Source organism: Coffea arabica, chromosome 2e (genome assembly GCF_036785885.1).
Source record: "Coffea arabica cultivar ET-39 chromosome 2e, Coffea Arabica ET-39 HiFi, whole genome shotgun sequence".
In the NCBI taxonomy this organism is placed as follows: Eukaryota; Viridiplantae; Streptophyta; class Magnoliopsida; order Gentianales; family Rubiaceae; genus Coffea; species Coffea arabica.
Window position 1 is genome coordinate 71890655 of NC_092313.1, and position 23916 is coordinate 71914570.

General features: G+C 36.2%; 2 protein-coding genes and 1 long non-coding RNA gene across 5 annotated transcripts; all 3 read right to left on the reverse strand.

Moving 5' to 3' along the window:
* Positions 1-1619: 1619 nt before the first annotated feature.
* Positions 1620-6952, reverse strand: LOC140037061 (pyrophosphate-energized vacuolar membrane proton pump-like). The gene is made up of 8 exons (XM_072080953.1): positions 6015-6952; positions 4710-5284; positions 4205-4584; positions 4030-4116; positions 3331-3661; positions 2432-2842; positions 2238-2297; positions 1620-2131 (listed from the first exon to the last, which is right to left on the reverse strand). The coding sequence occupies exons 1-8, from the start codon at positions 6247-6249 to the stop codon at positions 1925-1927; spliced, it is 2286 nt and encodes a 761-aa protein (XP_071937054.1). The 5' UTR covers positions 6250-6952; the 3' UTR covers positions 1620-1924.
* A 147-nt stretch (positions 6953-7099) lies between these two features.
* On the reverse strand, positions 7100-12573 carry LOC113732951 (RNA pseudouridine synthase 1). Of its 3 annotated transcripts, none has more exons than XM_072080954.1 (4): positions 12188-12573; positions 10298-11150; positions 7810-8526; positions 7100-7657 (listed from the first exon to the last, which is right to left on the reverse strand). In XM_072080954.1, the coding sequence occupies exons 1-2, from the start codon at positions 12558-12560 to the stop codon at positions 10465-10467; spliced, it is 1059 nt and encodes a 352-aa protein (XP_071937055.1). In that variant the 5' UTR covers positions 12561-12573; the 3' UTR covers positions 7100-7657; positions 7810-8526; positions 10298-10464. The 3 variants fall into 3 exon arrangements, with proteins under 3 accessions (XP_071937055.1, XP_071937057.1, XP_071937056.1); XM_072080956.1 differs by lacking the exon at positions 7100-7657 and having other exon boundaries at positions 7717-7894; positions 8463-8526; XM_072080955.1 differs by lacking the exon at positions 7100-7657 and having other exon boundaries at positions 7717-7894; positions 8125-8526.
* A 5995-nt stretch (positions 12574-18568) lies between these two features.
* Positions 18569-20373, reverse strand: LOC140037063 (uncharacterized). The gene is made up of 2 exons (XR_011840954.1): positions 20101-20373; positions 18569-18838 (listed from the first exon to the last, which is right to left on the reverse strand). It is a non-coding gene; the product is annotated as an uncharacterized lncRNA (long non-coding RNA).
* Positions 20374-23916: the final 3543 nt, after the last annotated feature.

A 23916-nucleotide genomic window follows, 5' to 3' on the forward strand; every position in this document is an offset into this window, starting at 1 on the left:
CAAATCTGCACTAATGGTAGAAAATATATCAAACAAACATGACACAGATATATATAGATTTGAAATCAATAAATATAACAGATCTAAGAAAATAATACAAATAAAGATAATATCGATGCTCCTATATATCTTTCATCCGACTTTTTCTATGATGAAATGTTTTTCAAATTTATGGTACTTTTTAGATCTGTCATTAATTTCTCAAATCTTATGTATTTGTTAAATTGCAGATCTATAATTTTAGTGCATGTTTATCTGCCATCAGGGCAGCAATGTATCTCAATTGTGCTGGACGATTTCCAGTAATCCTTTAATGAAATATGTTTTATTATCAAAAAAAAAAAAAATATATATATATATATATATATATATATATATATATATATCTTTCATCCGGATGAATCACTGTAGCTCAATACATCAATGCATGTCCACTGACAATCAGATCTGATTAAAACTGGTCCAAGTCCAAAAAGAAATTTAGATCTGACGATAATGAAGAAATTGCAGATATGAGAAACTAGATTCTAAATTTACAAAATCTCAAATTTCACAAAGATAAAAATCTTAAAAACTCTCACAAGGAAAAACTCCGAAGAGAATAAAACTCTCGTCGGAACAATCTAGGAGAGAAGAAACTCTCACTAGAAGACATTAGGAGAGAAGAATCTTTCTTTAGAAAATCCTAGGCAATAGTTTTTCGATCATTGCCCTCTTCTAAAAAGGACATTTCCATAGCAAATTAAACTACATCTCCAAAAGAAGAAAAAAGGGTTTATGGTCCTTTCAAAACAAACAAATGAAATAGAACAAATTATATATCATTCTAAGTGCCTTCTATATACGTGTTGTTTTGTGCTAATTAAGGTTTTTTTCCCCCACGGCATGGTAAAAGTCTATGTAACATGTATTTTTACCCTGCTTTTTTTTAGTAATATGTATGGTGGGACAATAATACAAGTTAGTGTAAGTCTGTAAATCTGTTTTCAATGGATGCTTGAATTGAAAGGCAAGAAAAGGCAGCAATGTAGTGGACAAGCCCTACTGCATATATATTGATGATTAGAATGATGGTGACATTGGCACCTTTTTCCTATTTATGGTGATTATTGGTGAGCTGCAGAGATTGCCAACTTTGGTCAATGACCAGATCCATAAGATAAGTAGATAAAATGGTGGAGGCACATAAATTAGGAGGAAAAGACCTGAGGAATGAATGGGTCATGTGCTTCTGAGTTGGATCCGTTAGGGCGTTTATTAGGAGCCTTGGCTTCTGTTGGATAATACTTAAACTTGAAGAATGGCAACAAAAATTAATTTATTATTCTGATTGTAATTTAGTCACTCGACTATTTAAGAGTTTCAAATAGACCACAACACTTTTTTTTTAGTTGTGTAAAAGTATTACTAACCATTCCATCCATTTTCGTTGTTGAAGTTTTTTTTTTTTTGCCTTCCTTTTTTTATGTTTAAAATTTCCTCAAGGTTTGGAGCATTTATGTCCATCCGGAAATATTTAACAAAACTATACACACAAAAAAAAAAAAAAAGCCCACGAAATGGAGGTCACGATTGAAATCCTCCTTTCTTTAATTTCATCCCGCTCCTACTGAAAAAAATAAATAAATAAGGCAATCTTGTGGTGATTTTTCTTTTTCTGCTTTTTATTCCCATACTTCTCACTCTCTCTTTTCATTTTATTCCCAAAGGTGGATCTGAAACTATAATACATTGATGCCATGAATGTAGACAAATAGTAATACAAGTCAACTTACAACATAAATTATCAAATGATGTTGCTCTTGTCAACATTGCTAAGTGATTTAATCTTTTCTTGAAATATTCGTTGATCAACAAGTTTCTCTTGTGATGTCAAAACTGATGCACTTTGATTTGATGGCCTGGTTTTGTAACAGCTTCAATCTCAAAGATATTTGAACAGCAATCCCCCGTGGCTTGCGAAGAAAGGAGCGAAAACTAATGATTCAACGGCCATGAGCTTGATCAAGATATTCAACGATGGACCAGAAGTGTCCTTGAGGGGATCTCCAACTGTGTCACCAATTACAGCAGCTTTGTGAGCATCTGATCCCTTAGGCCCCAGTGTTCGAGCATGTTCTGAAGCACCAGCCTGCAGCAAGCAAGCAACCCGATTGGGGCAGAAAAATCAGTATCCATCACAATAGGTAATGATAAAACGACACCTTGAAGGGTTTGATCGAGGCAGATTATCTTACCTCTATGTACTTCTTGGCATTGTCCCATGCCCCTCCTGTGTTAGAAGCGGAGATGGCTACCTAAGAAAGGATAATAACACCAAGTATACATGATCATTTATACATCACGCATAAATAGTACTGTTTCACAATGCAACTTTCAAAGACAGATATGGCTGGCTATTCAGGTAAGCGGTTCAGAATAACAAGTATACCTGAACACCAGAAACAAGGGAGCCAGCAAGCAGACCAGCCAGAGTTTCGACCCCGAATAAAGTCCCAGCAATTAATGGTGTTAGCATAACAAGAGCACCTGGTGGTATCATTTCCTTGAGCGAAGCATCGGTTGAAATCTTTACACATGTTGCATAGTCTGGTTTTCTTGTTCCTTCTAGAAGCCCAGGCATGGTGTTAAATTGTCGCCTGACCTCTTCGACCATTTTCAGTGCTGCACTTCCTACGCTCTTCATTGTCATTGCTGAGAACCAATAAGGAAGCATGGCCCCAACAATTAAGCCAATGAAGACTTTTGGAGTCAAGACATCAACAGTCTTGATACCAGCTCTGCTTACATAAGCACCGAAGAGAGCAAGAGAAACCAGAGCAGCTGATCCAATCGCAAAACCCTGAATGTACCAGAGTAATTAAGCCTGTTTGAGAACTTCTCTCTTTAGGACATAAAAAGAGCGACTTGTGAAGCTATGTGATTGGTGAATCTTCTGGGAAGAATTATCTTTTGACATATAAGTTTAATGATTTTGCCCAAACTCAAAGGGCTAGAAGGATGCCTTCAGAAGAACTTCCAGGATTTGAAAGCCATAAATGGCAGGCTCACTACTTAGTCACCCTAGTTATCTTCTCTCGGTTGAGTGCAGATCATGGATTAGTAATTTCTGGATTTCTCTTCGTGAGTTAGTTTGTTATATACTAATTTAACCACCCAATATTGCAAAAGCAGCTTTGGCAATCAGAAAACCACTTATCATCACTTGTATAACTGATTTACCAAACCATTTTGGCTACATTATAGTCCATATGTAAAAGTTACCATCCTTAATTTCCCCAGTTTCTACATAAACTGATGCTACCAAGTTTTTGGCTATCAGGAACTTGCCTTGCCAATTGCAGCTGTTGTGTTTCCGGCGGCATCCAGAGCATCTGTTCTTTCACGAATCCTGTGGCTCATTCCAGCCATTTCTGCTATACCACCAGCATTGTCACTTATTGGGCCATAAGCATCAATTGCAAGTCCAGTGGCGATAGTGCTGAGCATTCCCAAAGCTGACATTGCAATACCATACATTGCAGCCAAGCTGAAGCTTACATAAATAGCAATGGCTATGGCAAATATGGGAATGATAACAGACTTGTATCCCAGAGCTAACCCAAAGATTACATTTGTTGCTGCACCAGTTCTACAAGAATCTGCTACATCCTGCACCGGACTGCAAGATTTTACAGAAACCGTTTATGTATACTTAAGAACTGATATATCCACAATTAAACATCATCTCTCTCTCTCAACAAAAGTGGGCAAAAAAGCAACTGATAAGAGTTCAAAGAGAATGCATATACTCTACGCATTAGGTTGTGAATAAATGTCAACCAAGAATTTGTCTACTTAATGCTCAAGAGTGACTGGTAAAATATGGATGGAATCTATATTAAGTACCAGTTTCATGTTTATGGCGTCCACGTTTAGGATCTACCAAATACATAAAATGGGTAATGAGGCCAATAAAAGTACTGAAAGCCATGTCCCAATTAACAGCACACACAGAAAGAAAGCCAAGGACAATTTAAGACAGCTTACCTGTAAGCATTGCTAGTATAATACTCAGTAACGTATCCAATCACCAAGCCAGCCCATAAGCCAATGGAAACGCAGAAAAAAAGATGCCTGTAAGTGTACCCATTAGGATCATAAAACTGCATATACAAGATGGACGAGAAGAAGAGAGTACAAACATCAGGTCCCAGATGAATACCAGTTCTTCACAACTTTGTCAGTCCCAAAGTCGAACAAAGTGAACTTTGATGGTAAAACAAGGAAGCTTACTCCAGCTATCCCAACAGTCATAAGAACAGTTGAGATAAGAAGTTGCCTCTTCAAAGATGGTTCAATCTCACTGACAGTTTTAATCTCAACAACATCAGTTGCAATAACAGTTGTTATCAAGCAAACGATTATCCCCACAGAGCTAATAATTAGAGGATAAGACATCGCTGCATAGTCATGGTGTATACCAAAAGATGAAATTGAGGCAACAAAGAGTGCTGCACAGGATGATTCAGCATAAGATCCAAATAAGTCAGAACCCATTCCGGCAATGTCTCCAACATTATCGCCAACGTTGTCTGCAATAACCTGCAAAGGGATCACGTTTGTAATTTAAAATAGTTCCTTCTACATTGGCAGATTGACAATGGTACACATACTACTAGTGCTAGATGAATGAGATCCTCTAGGAAAAGCATAAAGAGAGAAGTTACAGCTGGGTTACGGGGATCATCTTCGGGTATATTCTTCTCAACTTTGCCAACTAGGTCAGCCCCAACATCTGCTGCTTTTGTATAGATTCCACCTCCAACTCTTCCAAAGAGTGCCATAGAAGACCCTCCAAGACCATAACCAGTGATCGATTCGTAGAGTCCCTCCCAATCATCCTCGTAATATAGTTTGAATAAGTTTATGGATACATAAAGCACCAAGAGGCCATTGGCTGCAAGCAGGAAACCCATCACTGCACCAGAACGGAAGGCTGTTATGAATGCCTTCCCAATTCCTTTCCTTGCCTCCAAAGTTGTCCTTGCATTGGCAAATGTAGCAATCTTCATTCCTAAGAAACCTGAGAGAACCGATGTCAGGGATCCAAGCCAGAAGGCAATTGTGCTGAAGATAGCATTGGCCAAAGCTGGCTTGCAGAGATTTCCTTCATTGTAAGTGCAGGGTTCACTTTTGGTGCTAAAGCCTTTAACCGATCCAAGGAATATGAAGATGATTACACCAAATACAAACATGAATATTCCAAGGTACTTGTACTCTGTGAACAGAAACGAAGTTGCACCTGCCAAAAATCATGTGGAGAGTAAGTTCCGAAAAAAAGATTGCAAATTTTCTACTACTTCAATGGCTTCAAATTAAAGAATTGCAATTTAAAGAACCTAGATAAAGGTATCCTTTGGAGATACAAGACACGAATTTGTAATTCTGTTTTTTAAATTTCTTCAGACGTGGAGAGAGTTAGTGTATCTTGTTTCTGATTATGTTCATATTAAACTTCTGCAGAAATTTATCCTCGCCAATGATGTATCAAAGATGTATTCAAGTTTCTAAACGAAAATAGAAAGGGATCAAAAGTATGAAAACTTCAAACCAATTAGTTCAATGTTGTGTTTGAAGTCATAATAGATGACAATCCCTTTCTCCATATAAACATTGTGTTTGAAGTCACCATGAAGAATCGAAATCTTAATACATATGTTTGTAAAACCTTCTCAGGTATGTCATGCAACTCAAAATATGGTTAACCAGTTTAACCAGAATTACCTGCAGAAAGGATGAACGAGTAGTGTCTGTTTATATAAAGGGAACTAGAAACTACCGGAACTCCTGGAGAAGGTCATTAATGAAGGACAACCAGAAACACACCTAAAGTACTAGAAATCTGTCTAAGAATGTACGTCCATTTTCACAATAGATGGATCATCAAAGAAGATAAGAAGAAGATAAAAAGAAACACAGATACCCAACAGTGTGCACAGAAAGAAAAAGAGAGAGACACGGAGATGTCTTACCAACAGAAATAGCATTTTGAATCTCAGCACACTTCTTGTTAACAACCTCAGCCGAATCAATGCCTTCCACTTGTTCATCATCTTCTTCAATCAACTGATCCTCGTAACTGTCAGGACCGCTTGAAGCTACTCTTATCCTTGAAACCAGAAACCACTGGACTAAAGCAAACAAAATGCCTATCAAAGCACACACAGGAATCAGAGTCTGTGAAAAGGCCTCACTCATCAACCCCATTCCAGCAAACTCTATCCAATTCAACACCTTTAACTTCTTTGGATTACTACCTTCTATGTAAACACATGTATCAAATAACTTCTTGGCGACCTGTTCCGGTTTTTTTTTTTTGAATATATTTTTTATATCCCACAGAGTAAAGTCTCCTGAACCTGCTGAAAATGAAAATTTGATGCTACAAATGAAAACTATCTTTGATGGCTTTCCATGCGGGGGTGCATGTGGAAATCCTTAACTTAGCTTGGTTGGATTGACCAAATGGACAAGTGGTTGAAGAATATCATTTACTATTCAAACTTCTAGAACAGCTACTTTGTACTTAAATTTCAAAAGGTTACATCTTGCAACCTCGTCAATGTTCTGTCCCCATTTTTGCTTCCTTGTTAAGTTTCAAACTTGCAAGCTACTAGACCAAGTAGAGGGAGCCAGAATTAAAATCAGTATTCCCCATTGAAAAATTAGTCTAAGATCTCCTCCTACACGTTTTCTCCTTTCTAAATCATGATTACGTCCTGCAAATTTCTCATAACCATGTTGGATTGACCCATTATTGTATCTATCAAGCTTCGCCATTAGTCTTTTCCAAATACATCAGCAAAGGATACAAAATTCGAAAGTAGTTTGACTGATCTCCGTAGTTTACTCCGTGATAAAAAATAAAAAAAAAAGCCCACAATTTCCCTGTTTCCTGCGTAACCATACTATTATTTTATCCTCGTACTAACGTCCTTGAATGTAGCTTTACTGATCCTGTCACCGTCCGACTAACCCAAACACCGCGATACATGCAAGAATATGTCATTTCCAGTGATCATAAGCATTTTTACGGGCAATAAATGTAACTGCACCATGACAGTCAAATTCCTTAAGAGGAGTAATAAAAATTTACGTCCCATGTCTACAGAGAAAGAGAGGAGTAATGCATGCCTAAACATCCAGTCAACTTAACGACATGATTACATATGCAACAGGTTTGGTATGGAAATCCTGTTAGCTAAAAGGGTTTTAATTTTTAAGATAAGAGGAATATATTTTAGCAATTAAGGTGACAAAAGTCCAAAGTTGCCTCTTTTGAAGTGCTGATGCTTGATGTCCAAGGCGACTCTGTACTCTGTAGCTAGTAGCCACGCAGCAAGTTCCTTCAGGAAAGTCAATGGTCGAGATCTTCATTTGAAAGTTTCATCGTGAAAGGATATCAGAAAAAGTAAAAGAACTTTATTTGTATTCTTGGCAATGAATCTCCCCACCTTTGCTGCGTCTTGAATTCACATTTATACCTCTTTTAATTAATCATAGTTCATGGAAACCCACGTTCTGATCTGTATCCAAGATTGAAATTTGATGCACATATGGGCGTCCCTGTGAAAATTTACATCAGTTCTGGAACATCAGACTGCTGTTGTTTAATCTGGCATAGAAGAACATGTAGCAAGTCAATTTTCATAACTGCTAACGATCCAAAAAACATCACTCGAGAAATCCGAAATTCCTTATATATCATGGATAGTTTTACTTCACAGTACAGAGAGAAATAATTCAACTCATTTCAGACAAGAGAACCTAAAAGAGGAAAGAACAGAACTCCAGGACTTTAGAATCTTCAATTTCACATGGCTGCAAACAATCCGAATAGGCGGCTGGAAAACTACAAAGTGGAAATTAACGAGTTAATCATAAAATTCTATTACCTTAGGGCATTACTAAGATGCCACTCTCTGTGCTTCAGTACAAGTCTCATCAACTTTAGTAAACGAATAAAAAGGACGGACGGATAATAAATGGAAATGCAAAAACTATGGTTTGGACCAGATATTCAACACGAAATTCCGTACACTTAACTATAAATGTTGGCAAGTCTATTCACCTAACAAATACCTGGTCTTATTGAACCAGCCAAATCCTAGATTTTATATTTGCCCAACGAGCACCTCACTGTTTAGAGCAAAGAAAGAGGCTCTATGACATTTAATTACTCAAAGCAGAATCCTAAGTCCACCCAGCAACTTGGAAGTCAAAGACCAATTACTGGCTGTTTCTGGTCAAACACGATGAGTTTTGATCCAGGTTTCCAGGCATAAAGCACATATCCTAGTCGCAGCTATCGTGAACTTCTAGCAGAAGAGGATCATGATTCTTTGCTGTTTCCTGTGTATGTTCCTCGCTGCAGTAATCCCTGAGATGCTCATTTTGAATTTAAAGATGATTACTTATACCTCAATTATGCACTAGTCCATCTGCTGCAATGTAGGAGCAATCTCATCTCCAAATCGCATGATTCTGCATCATATGAAGTTCCATATGTCAAAAATTCAATCGATAGGTGGATATTACTATACTTATTCATGCAGCTCAAAGCCAGTGGAGTAACTCTTGGAGACTTCCAATGTCCATCATCCTAGGTATTATTATGAGTTGAACTAGATAAAAATATAGTGTGTTATTCATGTCCCTAATGTAGTAGTACAAGTTAAATAAGGGTGGAAAAATTATCAAGCCTGAGCTGAGCTAACAGTTGATTAGGCTTGTACTGAATATTGTGTTTGAGTATGAGGGCGACCCAAACTCAATTTCTTAAACTCAACCAAGTAGGGATATGTTTAATAATCTCATGGTCAGTGTGACGTTTGATCGTTGTAGAAAGACAGGAGATAAATCAATAAGAAGAATTTCAAACTGCATTCAAGCCTTGCCCAGGTCCACATACTCTCAGAACCAAATCAGTCTAGGAGAAAGAACTTTAACATGAACTCAAGCCCAAGCCATTCAATTGAAGCTGGTTTGCTTCTTGCTCTAACTAGTCTGAAGCAGCAACAGGCAAATTCAGCTAAGTGAGAAAAGTAACCCAATCAAACAACTAGACGGAGTGTTTACTGAGTACTCTTCAAACTGAGAAACTGAACACCACCCACTCTTCCTTGTAAACCAGTAAACTACCCAGTAAAACAAGGCTTGCAGTATCAATCAACGACTTCTTTAGATACTGGGGCATGATTAGGTAACAAAGTATGCTATATTGAGTATAGAAGCACTGATTTTTCCTGAAAAAGGTGCTATTTGACATTCAGTAATTATTGTTTTACTCGGTGAATTTTCAATTACTTTGGATAAGAAAGGCTAATTCAAAATTTATGTTGAACAGACAGAATAACACCCCAGGATAGCTCCAATTCTTTGGCGCCTCCCACCTTTTACACGTATACATCCAGAACAGTAAGTCATTTTATGTAAACAAGATCAAGGCCAACATTCTCATTAAGTGAAGTCAACTGTCAGAATAAGGTTACTCTAACTCTTGTACATTTCAACTCAAGGATGCCAAAATTTATAACCACAGAAAGAACAAAATCCTACCAATTAATAGAAAAAATTTAGATACACTGACCAGTTCATAGGAAACCACTTAGCAGCTCTTTTCCTGCTTCTATTATGATACATTTTGTTGACAAGGAGTTTTTTTTCCTCTTTGGGAGAGGGGACAGGGTATCAGTTAGGTACATCTATATTCATTTTTATACCATATATCCTTGTTAGATAATTATTTAACCCAATATGTAGTCACCTTCTCATAGTCCTGAAGTCTTTGAGAATGAGCATCTTATTGTTAAGACCAGCTTGTAATATAGGTAGATAATGACAAGCTCCCATTCATCAAATTAACAGAGAAAAAGGTGACTTCTTTAAGTGTCTTATGCAGTGATGGGTAACTTCTATAACCTGACAATAATTTTATTGGAAGGCAGAGATATTCAAAAAAGCAATTGTTTTGAAAGTAGAAACATTCAAAAGTACATTGACCAGAAGATGCATGAGATTCATCAATACCATTTTGATGTTATCTAGCCTTTTAAAAATTTCTGTTGCACTAACAACAATCATATGGTTATGTTATTGTACAATTTATTAACAAAATATTGTCTTGCAAGCCTGTCAGAATCAGAATTATGCAGCAACCAGATGCACAGGTAAAGTATTTTGCACAAAATCCAATTCTAGTGATTTCACCAAGAATATCCATCAGTTTCTAGTTAAAAAAGGAATAAGCACAAACCTTATATCATCGACAGCAATACACAGATGCAATAAGTTATCTCATTAAGCAGCGCACCAAAACCTTCTGCGGCTTGTTAATAATGAATGTAAATCAGGACTAATGTGCTATTGTGGAACTGAACAGGAGTAGTATCTTGCTACATGATTCCTAGAACTTTGAAAGCTTTAGTTTGTCCACAATGGCTCAGACTCAAAAAATTGGCAAGCCCACGATGGTAGAGGTGCTTGAATTAACACATTTTCAGCAGTAACAGGATGCTCAAAGGACAAGCTCTCTGCGTGAAGCTCATGACCATCATATGTTCTTTCTTTCCACTCATAGGCACCTTCATATTTTACATCCCCTCTAATAGGCATTCCCAGGTACTGGCAGTGCAAGCGAATTTGATGTGTTCTTCCACTCTTGGGGTATGCTCTTACCAAAATCTCATCTTTCTTCAAGTTGCAATCAATTTCAGATTTCTGTTCAATAATCATAACTTCTGATATGTCTCTTCCTGATTCAGAAAACTCTTTAAATTGCCCCTGCCCATTTACTGATAGCACTTCAAATAAGGTTTCCATATCCTTGACAATTGATCCGCCTGGTAGTGTCTTGCCCACATCTGAAGCAGCATAAACACGCCAGGCTCCGTACCTTGATCGTCCATGACCGGACTTCATTGTGATATTTACCCATTTTGGAGCTTGACCAACACAGGAAGCTATGTATGTTTTCCTGACCTTGTGTTCTGTAAAAGCTTTTACAAGCTTGGCAGCCACTTTATGTGACTTGGTAATTATCATGATACCACTAGTGTCACGATCAAGTCTATTAGCTAGATGAAGCTCCGTCAGCTTCACTTCAGTCCCTGGAAATCAAATTACAGGAAACTTGACCTCAGATGATGATATTTAACCACCCTATCCAATTATAATACTTTTTTTTTAAATTTTCTGAGCCCGATTGTAACACTAACTTCTTCACTATTTTGTTTCATTTGACAATTATCAGAATGCATCCAACATAATGGCAAAATCTAAAGAAAAATCAACATTGCAGTTGGATTTATTAGACTGTCCATCAAATAACGAATTCGGAGGTTGTAAAGCCAAAACTAACTTAGTTTCTGAAGTATAAATAATGACAACATCTAGAGAAAAATAAACATTGGATTTCTTAGAATGCCAATGAAATAAAGTATTCAGAGGTTATCAAGCCACAACTAATTTAGTTTTACACTTTTACTCTCATTCCAACCCTTAGTCAACCATCTTACCCTTTAATTTTGACTGTCAACCGAAGATTACTAAACTGTGAGAGCATTTACAAATCTGTAAGAGTAATTAAGCCCTCCTCCTCTTACCTTCCCTACTAGTCATCCAAATTCAAAAACCATGGAAAAGGCAAAATATTGTGCACATCTTCCATCTCTATCTCTCTCACACTGTCACACACCTAACTATCTTTATTACTCATCCTGCTTTCAATTAAGCACTTAGCCCCCAAACTTCACTTTTTTTTTCTTTTCGTTTCTTTCTAGATCCATTACTCGTTAATACACATTCCATCAAATGTAAAGAAGAAGTTCAAGAGGTAGAGCAATTTGGTAGCAATATTCTCAACTCAAAGAATATGACAAAAGGATTAATTTTGTATATACTACGATATAAACAACTTCTTACATTGGCAGGGGTTGAATTCATCACACACGACAATCATTCCTACTTGGAATTTCTGTACACGTAGCATTGTATCTACGAACCCCATATAATCTAAACTTTTAATCAACGCTACTAAATTATGAAACTACAAACCCATTCAACAGCAACTGCAAAACAATAATACTAATATCAAATAAAATAAAAATTCCAAATTTTTAGGAGCTGAATTATGCCCCTACTTTACCTGAGTCAGTGGAATCGGTGAGTAGGCTCGGGACAGCAGACAAGACATTCTCACAGTAAATCCCTTGAGGCTTGTTAATAGCAATGAGCCACTGGTCTTCAAAAAGCACATGATTTCTTGAAAGAGAAAAAAGGGACGATCTTGAAGAAGCAGTTAAGGCTCTGTTGAGCTCTATGTTCTTGGATATGGAGGGCAGTGGTGGGGACAGGGGTACTGGGTAATTTTGGAGACTTGTGGGGTCGTTTTTGACCTGGGAATCGATGGAATCCAAGTGGGTCTTGGTCGCCATTGAGAGGAAACGCAGGGGTTTGGAGAAAGATGCAGAGAGGAGATTGGCTGAAGGAAGATGGCGGACCAAGGGCATTATGGTCATTTAGTAAATTGAAATGGAGGTTTTCCTTTATTCCTGGAATTGAAATTTTGGTAAATACATATTTTACTTTTCTCCACTACTCCTCTGGCAAGCTTTTTATTTTCTTATTAGACTAGTAAATTATCTATACCATATATGAATGGAAAGGAGCTTTTGGTCTAAATCGTAAATAATAATTTGTTACTTTATATATTTTTAAAAATTATCCTAATATCTCATTTTGTCTCTCTCCTTGTAAGTTCTAATGAAGTATTTTTCTTAATGGAATTTAAACTATTTAGTAAATCTTAAATTTTTATTTAGAAACTACAAGTTATGGCTATTACCAAATAAGTATCTATCTAAACATTTTATTATTAAATCAATGGTGATAATATAAAAACGATTATTAAGAGTCTGTTCTCATTTGATTATTCATATTGATTTCAGATTTGATGTTAAATAATTAGTTTTTATGATGTCATTGTCTATCTTTTTAGATTTCAAATTTTCTAATAATAAAAAAAGTTAAAATTTAGAATTTATTCAAGGATGATTTTGATTTTTTTTTATAACAAAACATATTTCATTAACGAATTGCTGGAAATCGTCCAGCACGATTGATATACATCATTGCCCTAATGGCAGATAAAACATACACTAAAATTGTAGATTTGTAATTTAACAGATACAAAAGACCTGATAAATTAAGAACAGATTTAAAAAGTACCATCAATTTTAAAATCATCCTCTCATAGAATAAATCACTGCAGCCCACTCTATGCATGTAACAATCGTCAGATCTGCCAATCAACAGTTGTAATCTCCAATAAAGATAATGAGATCTGTCGACATAGACCCAAATATGAAATAAATTCAGATCTCCCAGATCTGAAGTAAATTCAAATTTAAATAACAAAACAATGAAAAATAACACAAAATCTCACTAGGAACCCAAGGAGAAATAGTTATCTCCCACTAAGAAAATTTAAGAGAAACTTTATTAGGAAAATAACAAAAACAAAATCTATGGAAGGAAAAAAGGGAGACCAAGAAAATAATAAAAACGAAACCTATGGTGATCTTCCTCCCGAAGAGAAAGGAATTTAGAGAAAAGAAGCAGTAAAAAGAAGTTGGACCTGGATAGGATGATTCTGATTTAATCATTTTTTATCATTAGGTTTTCAAAAATCTGCAGAAAATGTCAACAAGTCTTGAATGAAACTTTTAGAATCTTGAAAGAATTGTTATAAACCGAACTATTTGAGTTCGTCTTGCGTGTATATCCATTTTCTTATGGATTCATGCTTATCTGACACTTCCAGTTGATATAATCAGAGACTAATTCCTGTTTTTACCACTAAGTTATCCTTCTATGATTGTTTGTTTGCATTTGCAGACTGCATTAGCAAAATCCAAATTAATACAAAACCTTACTACAATACAAAATCCAACTATTCTTTGATCATTGTCCACAATAGGTATTAAAAATGTTAAACTTTTGTTTGTTTCAGAGAGCAAGGTTCTGGCGTCACTTGACACATTTCCTTGGAATATACGGTCTTACCATGACCAGAAAACACAAGCCAAAAGGAACTGATGATAAAATCAGAATTCGATCCCAATTTTGCACGTTAGGGTATTTGACCATCTAAAATCATTAAAAACGCAAAAGCCGCCAATGAGAATGTTTTCATGCTACTTCCAAATAAATAGTACAAGCATTGTTTTCTCTAATGAAGGAAAATTACTTACTGCACAAATGCCTTTCCAAAGTTAGAAGTATAACCAAATTTTATGCAAATTATGAGAAATTTGTTATCATGACTAGAGCTGAAAAATGAAGTAACTACTCGATACTCGAATCAAGCTCCCTCAAGTTTGATTTGCTAATTAGTCAATTTAAACTTGAATGGTATTTTGTATTCGATAACTTTCAAATTCGATAGAAAATTCGCTTAATCTCGATTCGATAATAACTAAACAAGTCAGAGTTGAATAAAATTTCAAACTCGTCAAAATAATCAAACAAGGTTTAATACTCGGGTATTTGATTTAATTAGACTTGCTTACCCTTCTAATCTTTACAAAGATAATGTAGGAAGATTTGATTGCAGTTATTAAATTTGTAATTAAGCTTGCCAACTGTATACTATGCCAAATGTCCATCGTAATTCCTCTATCTTAATCAAGTGTGAAATGGAAAGGATCATGTTAGGTGCCATCTTTCCTTCACGTAGCTTCCAACTTATCTTAAAAATTCATGCCAATTCTTGTCAATTTGTGCATGAACTCATCTCTCCTATCACCATTCCACCGATAGCGATACCATTAATCTTGCTAATAAAATTGATAAAGACAAGCCGACACAGACGACCTAACCGGTTATTCCTCCATAACAGCTCTTCCAAAAGCAAAATGCCAACTTCTTTGGACGTTTTCCTCTACCATCTTGCCCTATTAAAAAGTTCTCTTGCCATCACTTATACCAAATCTACCTTCATTTTTAAGGTTTAGTCTTTAAGCAGTTCTTCTTGGACTTTGTACCGAGGTCGCCGATTCTCCTCCCTGATACGTCATTTTGATTCTGCTAGGAGGCTGCAAAATCCTTAAACCAAAAAGCAAACTGACAAGGACTTCATCGTTTATATAGGCAAATATTCAACCCTTCAAAGCCCTCAAACTTCATTGCTATACATCTCCTTGAAGGGTATTATTCTTGAGGTGTTTATAGCCATTCTTGCTCAGATGGGACGCCAAGATGGTGATCCTGCTGGAGCCATTGTTGGTCCTTCCATTGCTTTGCTACAAGAAAGATTCAAGAAGCTGGAAAGAATAAAGGAGAAGAGACAAGAGGAGAGACAAATGAGTACGTTCTCATCAATATCAGAGGCCAAACGAATTATCGTCCCAACAAACTACAACAACGACAACAACAACTCCTTCTCTGAGGATCATCATCAAATGTTTCTTCCATCAAGACCAGCTGCGCCTTTTCATCAAGATCCACTTTCCTTGGAACTAAACTTGAACAACAAGCATGCAGATTATCGATCTCTCAAGAGCAGTGGTACTACTCGACCTTCATTTAGTGCCTTATGGTCTGCTCATGACAAAAGGGGTGTGAAAAGACCACAAAAGCCTGACGTTTCTGATGTTGATACTACACTTCATCTGTAAAATTTTTTTTTTTGGGGGTTGAATTTTGTGTATCTTTTCCCTTTTTTTTTATCCTGCTTAATTTGTCACTTTGAGGAGGTGGCAGAATAAAGGAATATTTGTTTGTAGTCATGTTTTCTTATATTGAACTATACACGTTCATACAGGTACTTATTCATGCATCATAAACCTCGACTATGTTTGGATTGAAGATTATATTGAAAAGGTTTTTGGAATATGATATTATAGCACTTTTTTATGATGTGATAAATAAAAAAATATTGTAATAATTTTTCAAAAACTGAGGATTCTTTCAGTTATATATTTACAGCACAGATTATAAAACCAACAGTGATATTTTTTCATGTTTTATTTGTTTATAAAAATAAAAAAGAAAAAGCCGTATGGAATCATGTTTACGGGGGTTTTGGCTTTCTTCTTCTTTTTTTTTTTTTTGCGCTTTTTTAGTGTAAGTAAGTGGGAGATTTGAAAATCAGATTTCTCACTTACAGTCCCTTCTCCTATATCATCCAACCCATCCCTTCTCGAGTTAAAACTTGAAAGCATATATATTGCATATATTTCTTTAAATTAGAATGAAAAAAAAAAAGACAAAAAGGATAACTCGAGAGGTGACAACATGATATGGTTTCACCAAAAAAGTCAATTATAAAGAACACAACTTGAAACTTTTAAATTATTTTGTATTAACTCAATAAAACAGTATATGCAAGTGTTCAGTTATATATCAAGAAAGAAAAAACAACATAAGAGTGCATTATACCTAGATGGCACTCCTCATTTAGTTTGATTTTCTAAGTCACATAATCTAAAAATACAACTGAATTGAAAAAAAAAATTTAATTGAAGTGTATCTTGTAATATTACTTTTTGTGATGCATTGCTCAAACTAATTGAAAATCACTTAACTTTGCCAGTTACTTCTGAATAAAAAGACTATAGTACTCATAAAATAAATTTGTCAGCAGCATATGTGAAGCCTTTTGATTCAGGATTATATGGAAAAACTTATAGGCTTGAGACTGATTCCATCATAGTGCCATACTTTGATGGTTTAGGGCAATATCCATTTAGGGTAATATCCAAGTACAATGAATTATTAAATTTAGAAGATAAATTACGAATTAGTCAGATTTCAGGGAGCATCCTGCAACTCATCCTAGAAAAATATGGGGCTGAGTTTGACAGGACTGTCATTAAACATACATTTTGGGAATTATATTCTAAATAATAGTTTAAGAAAAAAAAATTTATCTTCATCTTACATTTGTTACTATCTTCAACTGAAATTTGTAATTTCAGGCACTTTGTTTTTTGCGGAGAGTGGTTAGGAAATGTTTTAATAGTGTGAAGAAATGATATATTTTTTTCAATGTTGAACCTTGAAATTTAAAGCATATTATCCTTATTCTCTCGTTCTTTCTCTATCTCTTCCTTGTACTACAAAATGTTGAACTTTCTAAAAAAACTAGGAGTGATGAAAATGAAAATTATTTGCTACGTAAAAAAAATACGAATGTGCAAATATTGTGCCTATTGACTTGCTTGCAAAATTAAAATTTAAAATTACTTAGTTCGTTGTTCCTAATTTTCAATTTTTTTTGCCTCTCAACATTTTAACATATACTAGTGAAAAATGCACATCCTATGTGTGTGTGAATTAAAAAAAAAATTATAAGAAAAAATAATGAGCAATTATTAAAAGGTTTTATTAGGTTGTGTAATGGATTTTTTTAATATTGTTAAATAAAGAAAAGAAAAAAGAAAAAGAAGTTATTGGCTGTTATTGAAGGTTTCTACTATTTAGTTTTCTAAGGATGGCAAACAAAGAAAAAGAAAAAGTGACGAAAAAGTTTAGGTAAAATACACAGAACCCCTCTATGGTTTCGCGAAAAGACACGAAACCCCCCTATCGTTTAGAAACATACACATAAACGCCCTAAACTTCATAACTAAAGTGGAAATAGACTTCTTAACAAGCTAAGTTACCAGCTGCAGGTCGAATACCCAAAATACCCTCATTTATAATAGAGAGGGAGAGAGGATGAACAATTGACTCTTTTCTCGTTCATCCTGTGTAAGGAAAAAGACCCTAAGACAAGGGATTTGTATACTAAATTGTTGCTGAAATATCGTGAATTTGAGTTGAAAACGCCGTGGCTGCATTCGGTCGCGAAGAAGGGAAAGACAGATTGGTGAGGAAATCTGATCGTGAAGCTTGTTCGACATTTCTAGGTAAGAATCAGAACTTATTGTTCAATATTCAGTCCATTTAATATTTAGGATTTGTAATCCTTTTCCAATTTGTTTATTCCTTTTCCACATTACCCCATATCTGTCATTTTAGAGTTGGTGGTCCATATTTAGGTGATTTATCAGAGAAAATGGGGTTTAAAAATGTAAAGATCTTAACTTTTTTAACTTTTTTTGGAGAATGCGGGTCTTTTTTGGAGTATGTGGTTGATGTCAGGAGGAAATAATATGTGTCAGGTTTGGAATTGACTACAAATCAGATTTCACTTAATAATCTGATTGTTGTTATAACTAATTATTGTTATAATTTGAAAGTGTGATGTAGCTTAATATAGTTTATTAATCTATATTTGAATTCTAAAAGTGTTGAATAAATAATTTAGGTTGGGGACTGTGGCGACCCCACTTCCCCCTAAGGCGAACCAGAGGATTGGCGGGCCGTCTGCCTAACTCTCGCCAGGACTCATGCAAGCAAGCTAGTCAAATCCTTCCGAAGTATAACCTAGATTATTACAACATCGTTTCTCTCCAAATAAATCAATTACTAAAACCACATTAACTTCAGAGATAACAGTATTATAGGATAGCTAATCATCGATTCTTAAACCTTACGCATTACAAATCACTGAATAAATTCCGACAATCCCAAATAACAAATTCATATAAGCTACATAACAAGTCTAGGTTTTACACTTTTCCAGCTTCAAGTGGCAATCCAAGACAAAAATTCGCCTAAATTTAACATATTCCCAATCCGATCTATGTAAATATAATTATACATTACAAGCCGCAAAGCGAAGTCATAAGATTCAATTACATTCATAAGAAAATACAACTAGGTTTCAGATCGGCCCATTTGCCAGGACCTGTCAGGAAAAATAAATGACGTGGGGTGAGCTACACAACCCAGTGAGGTTCCAAGACACTCTAACAGTTCAAACAAATCAAGAAAGTCGGGCATATCATATGTAATGGTTCAACGTTACATAATGGCATGTTATCATGAGGTGATAATCATTATACGGTAATTTGAGACATTTATCATGGTATGAGACATTGAGCATGTATAGTTCATGATTTCATGTTGGTATTTTAGCATGAAATAATTGTTATGATACAAGGTAAACATATACTGTAGGATACGGTGTTCCAGTGGAACTTCATCGGTCATCTGCACCTTATGACTTCCGGATCCCCTCGGTTTGACTGGCCATCACCTTATCCCTCCAGTGGTAGTACTCGAGTATACCGAAACGGTTGTCCAGGGTTTCAACCTACCCGACCGAGCCCAGTCCTGGCTCGAGTAGGTCAGTAACCGAGGCAGGGCCCAAGTTCAGCTTAGAGCTTACAGCATGCACAGGTAACCAAGCAATTCGACAAAAGGTAAAATTCATCATTTGAGTAGGTCAAGTGAGGTAAAGTACACACTCGCCTATCAATGATAGACAATTTCATATAACATGTGATTCATGATAATCAAGTAATCAAGTGGATACTTAGCACGTAAGCACGTAAGCAATACAAGTTGATTTCATGGAAGCATGTAATTCACAGATATCGAATAGTCATGTGGGTTGGTAAACGGTTAACGGTTGAGTAGTGACGGTTATTTGACAGGCATTTGCCATATTAATAGGCCATCATTGGCCGTTATCTTATTTTTATCACGCGAGAGTCGAGGAGATTCACAACACGTAAACTGGTCGAAGGATTCACCCCAACGACGTCACAACACGTAAGATATTTACGAAAACATTTCACACAAGTCACCACTCGAAAGGCTAGTGTGATAAAGTACACACTGCTCATTTCGATGGATCAAAAATCGTTTTCTAAATTATCACATATCGAGTCAAGAAAGCACTTTAACCAAATAAGTATAGAACAAGCAGGGATACTCATTTTACAAAACCAAGTAGGCTAAGCAAGTAATCTAGCAAATTAAACATGTATCGAGTTTATATAGTCATTTGATATGGTTAATCATTTAACCAATTCATGTCGGTATACAATGCAAGTATTCATTATTTATATAGACATGAGTATGGTAAAAACTTAACACTTAATAATCATGAAATGAGCATGTCCTAGACTTATTCAATTACGTATTCCTATATGGAACACTCACCTAGCAACAAGAGCAATAGGTTCAATTTGAAGTTCAAGCGTCCTCTGTCGGATCCTCTTGAAGGTTCTCGTGTGCGCCTGAACAAATAGTAATAGTCTATCATTTATAATCCTTACTATTGATGAAGATCGTATCATAGTACAATCTTAGGAAAAATCTCGTGAAACAAACCTTAATTATCCTAAATCGAGATTCTCCAGCGGGGTTTCAAGGTACAAGAGAAATTAAGTCTACATCATGAAAATCAAGGATAAAACATTTGAATAATATCGAAGGAATAAGGAGTACTTGAAAAACATTTAACTCAAAATAGAGCATGGCTTACGCCGTTGGAAAATACGTTCATAGGGGGTAAAATATCACAGAAGAAATCATTTCCAAATTCGGCACCAATCTGGTTCAAAATCGGGCATCAAGTTGCTGCCTGAACACTTCATTCCAGATGAACAGAGCAACAGGACAGCGAACTTAAAACATTTGGTTCGGCTTGCTCACAAAGAATCAGAACGTGCATTATATACCAAATTAAAGCCAGGAATTTCTAGTTTCCAACGCCACCAACGGCACATGATTTCGACATCCGAGGACAGAGTTATAGCCAAAATACTACCACTGGTCAGAATCATACGCGAACAGTTTTCCAGATTGCTAGTTTCTCAAGCAAAATTCATTTGCTCAATCAAACCTCAATATTTTCCAATGAAATTTTTCACACATCTAATACATCCTATAAACATCTAATTCAAGCCATTAAACCATTAAAAATTGGCCTGAAAATGGCCGAACATGGCAGGGGCAAAATCGGAAGTTTTTGCTTCTTACACCCAATGAAGTTTCTACTAATTACCCACCACTAATGCATCATTATAACCACTAAACCAACAATATAATCACCATCAATCATCACATCAGCAACAATAACCCAAGTGTGGGAATTCCAAGAGCCCACTATCACATTTTTACACCATACACAAGCTAACCAAATGCATGCATGAACTTAACAAGGTAAGATAGCTTCCAAACTTCAAGTTTTCAAGAGTGGATCATCACTTACTTTGGGTTGATGTTCAGCAGAATTTTCGGCCCTCTATTACCCCAGAAAAACCGTGATTTCCAGCCCTTGTTTGCAGCTCAAAATGATCCTCAAGTGTCAAGCTAGGTGTGGTGCAAGTTTGGTTAATTTTGGAGATGATTTGGAGTGGTTTTGAGTGAGATTAGTGAGCAGAAATTTTGTTGCAAATGAGTTAGAGAGAGGAGGGAGCTGGCCGGCTGTTTGAAGCTCAAGAGAGAGAGAGAGTGATCAGATTTTAGCTTCCAAGAGAAGACATTAACTTGTGGCCTCAAGTCACCCATTAGTCAACTCACATTAGGGTGCGTTTGGCGCGATTAGGGCTCGATTTTCTCGCGCGTTTGGTTCACTAGTGCACTAAACCTCCAATGTATTTATATTCATGTAGATAATATTCACTCTTAATTGTCCCGAAATAAAGGTCTAAAGTCCCTCAAATAAAGTCGCGCGTGTGAAAACGCGTACCGTCAATTTTTTACGCTATAACGCGAAACCTCCGGGAAATTCTTATAACGATAGTACTAATAACTATCACTTGAGTATTTAAACATTAAAATACCGAATTTAGGTCCATTATACATGTCTCCAATATTCCAAACTTATTGTACTCTCAAGCGGATAAAATCTTCAAGCACTATTCACTGTTTTTACTAAACGCGCTCCAGGAAATTAATTCATGAAATGAGTTACTTTAAAAATATAACGAAGTTATATTACCATGTATTTAGGTCTAATAAGACTAGAAAATATTCCTCGAGGCAAATATCCAATTAAATAATTTATTAAGCCACAAATTAGGCTAAAAAAATAATAGTTTTTACGAGTCCTCACAACCTCCCCTCCTTAAAAGAATTTCGTCCTCGAAATTCATACCTTCTGTAATCTCAGACAACTCTGAACCATGTGGTGTGTTCATGTTATGCTTTCTTTCTGATGCCATTGGTCGGTTTCTCCTTCCATTGACTTGTCGAGGGACAGTTCCATTTCCTTGTGGAGCAGTAGTTTCTCGTGGATACCTCCTTGGACAGTCATGAACTTTATGGTTGGTACTCCCACACCCCATACACTTTCGTCCCTTTAGCCAACAGTTTTCTTCAATGTGATTCGTCCTTCCACAATATCCACAAGTCGGACGAGGTGTTGTGACCTGACTGGCTTGCGAGGTTTTCTTTGATCGTGTCTGTTCTACTGAAGTCCCTCGCGACATAGTTCCTTTTGGTTCCTTTATCATGAGTGGTGCAGGAAATAACAGTCCTACTCCATCCACTTCTTTTCTAACTTTGGGTGGTGGTCCATTTCCTCCTAGTGTACTATCAGATGCATCTCTTTTCCTTGCTTGGAGAGCTCTCAGTTGAGATTTTGTGCTTTCTACCCTTTGCGCTTTTTCGAGAGCGTCACTAAATGTTTCAACCTGTGCTGCAGCAAGGGCATCTTGGATTTCCAAATCTAATCCTTGGATAAACCTTCTTATTCTCTTCCGTTCAGTAGCCACCAATTCTGGGGCATATGTAGATAACTTTGTAAAGCGTGTTTCATACTCAGCTACGCTCAAAGTTCCTTGACGAAGCTTTATAAAATCATCTTCTCTCTTTTCTTGGACAAGTGGAGGAAGAAATTTCTCATTAAATTCACGTACAAAGTTTATCCAAGTCCTTAGGGTTTGATCTCTTTCCCACTTGTTTCTTATAACATTCCACCAGGCTCGGGCTGCTCCTTCAAGTTGAAATACAACAAAGGTGACTTGTCTCTCCTCTGTGTAATCCAAGGCATCGAATATATTTCTTATATTCTCTAACCAATTCTCAGCCACCTCTGGATCAGGTCCTCCAGCAAACTTGGGCGGGGAAAATTTTTGAAACCGCTCTAAAGCTCGATCCTCCCCTATCTCTTGGTTTCCACGTTGGTTTCCTTGTCCAACACCTTGACCTTGTTGAGCTACCAAGAGCTCTAGGATATCCGTCATGCGAGTTAAAACTTGTCCCATTTGGTCATTTCCTCTCCCAACACTTGACTCAACGTTTTGATCAATACCGGACCCATTAGCTACTCTTTCATTTCGGGGTTGTCTAGGTTGACGTCCCTTTCGTTGTCCTCTAGTTTCCATGTTCACAACTAATCTATACGCACATGCATAACCCTCACACTTAGTTAAAATTGAACTATACTCATATACCAGTAGCAACATTTAAAGAGAATGAAGTCACTTACACAAATAACATTATCACTATGCAAGTAAACACAAACTAGAGTTCATTAAATTATAAAACAAGTTATGGCCAAGTAAAGTTCATGCCAAGTCAAAGTCAATAGCAAAATAAACAAGTGATCATCACAAGTACATTCATCTTCAAGGCGCAGACTCTAAGTTCTACTCCCATCGTCTCACTATAAAAGATCACAAGTAGGGATTCACTAGATTATTGGAACTAGACGATTCTCATTCCCTAACATGCTCGATTTCAATCCCAACACAAGGATCTTTTGAGTTACAATATTTTCCATCTTCCACTCTTAATTATTGTACCATCTTAACCAAACAATTATTGGTTTCCTGCAACCATTCACATGAAATATCGATTCATTCTTATTCCCCAAAAATGGAGATATAAAGTCCTTATGGTTGCCCTCAACTCTCAAGTACTCGGGTACAAGAATCCGAAATAAGGTAATTCACAACTCGAGCCGGCCGGTCCCAAGACTAAATCACCACATTCGAGATTCCTACCCAACATACATATCAAATTCCC

What these genes read in the sequence shown, in the direction of transcription:
- LOC140037061 (XM_072080953.1), bottom strand. Translation starts at nt 6,249, where the DNA reads ATGGGGTTGATGAGTGAGGCCTTTTCACAGACTCTGATTCCTGTGTGT. An exon ending in TCAAAATGCTATTTCTGTTG is followed by an intron (nt 5,285 to 6,014) that starts GTAAGACATCTC and finishes GATTTTTGGCAG; the next exon opens with GTGCAACTTCGTTTCTGTTC. An exon ending in CAACAGCTGCAATTGGCAAG is followed by an intron (nt 2,843 to 3,330) that starts GCAAGTTCCTGA and finishes TGGTACATTCAG; the next exon opens with GGTTTTGCGATTGGATCAGC.
- LOC113732951 (XM_072080954.1), bottom strand. Translation starts at nt 12,560, where the DNA reads ATGACCATAATGCCCTTGGTCCGCCATCTTCCTTCAGCCAATCTCCTC. An exon ending in CACCGATTCCACTGACTCAG is followed by an intron (nt 11,151 to 12,187) that starts GTAAAGTAGGGG and finishes TTTGATTTCCAG; the next exon opens with GGACTGAAGTGAAGCTGACG.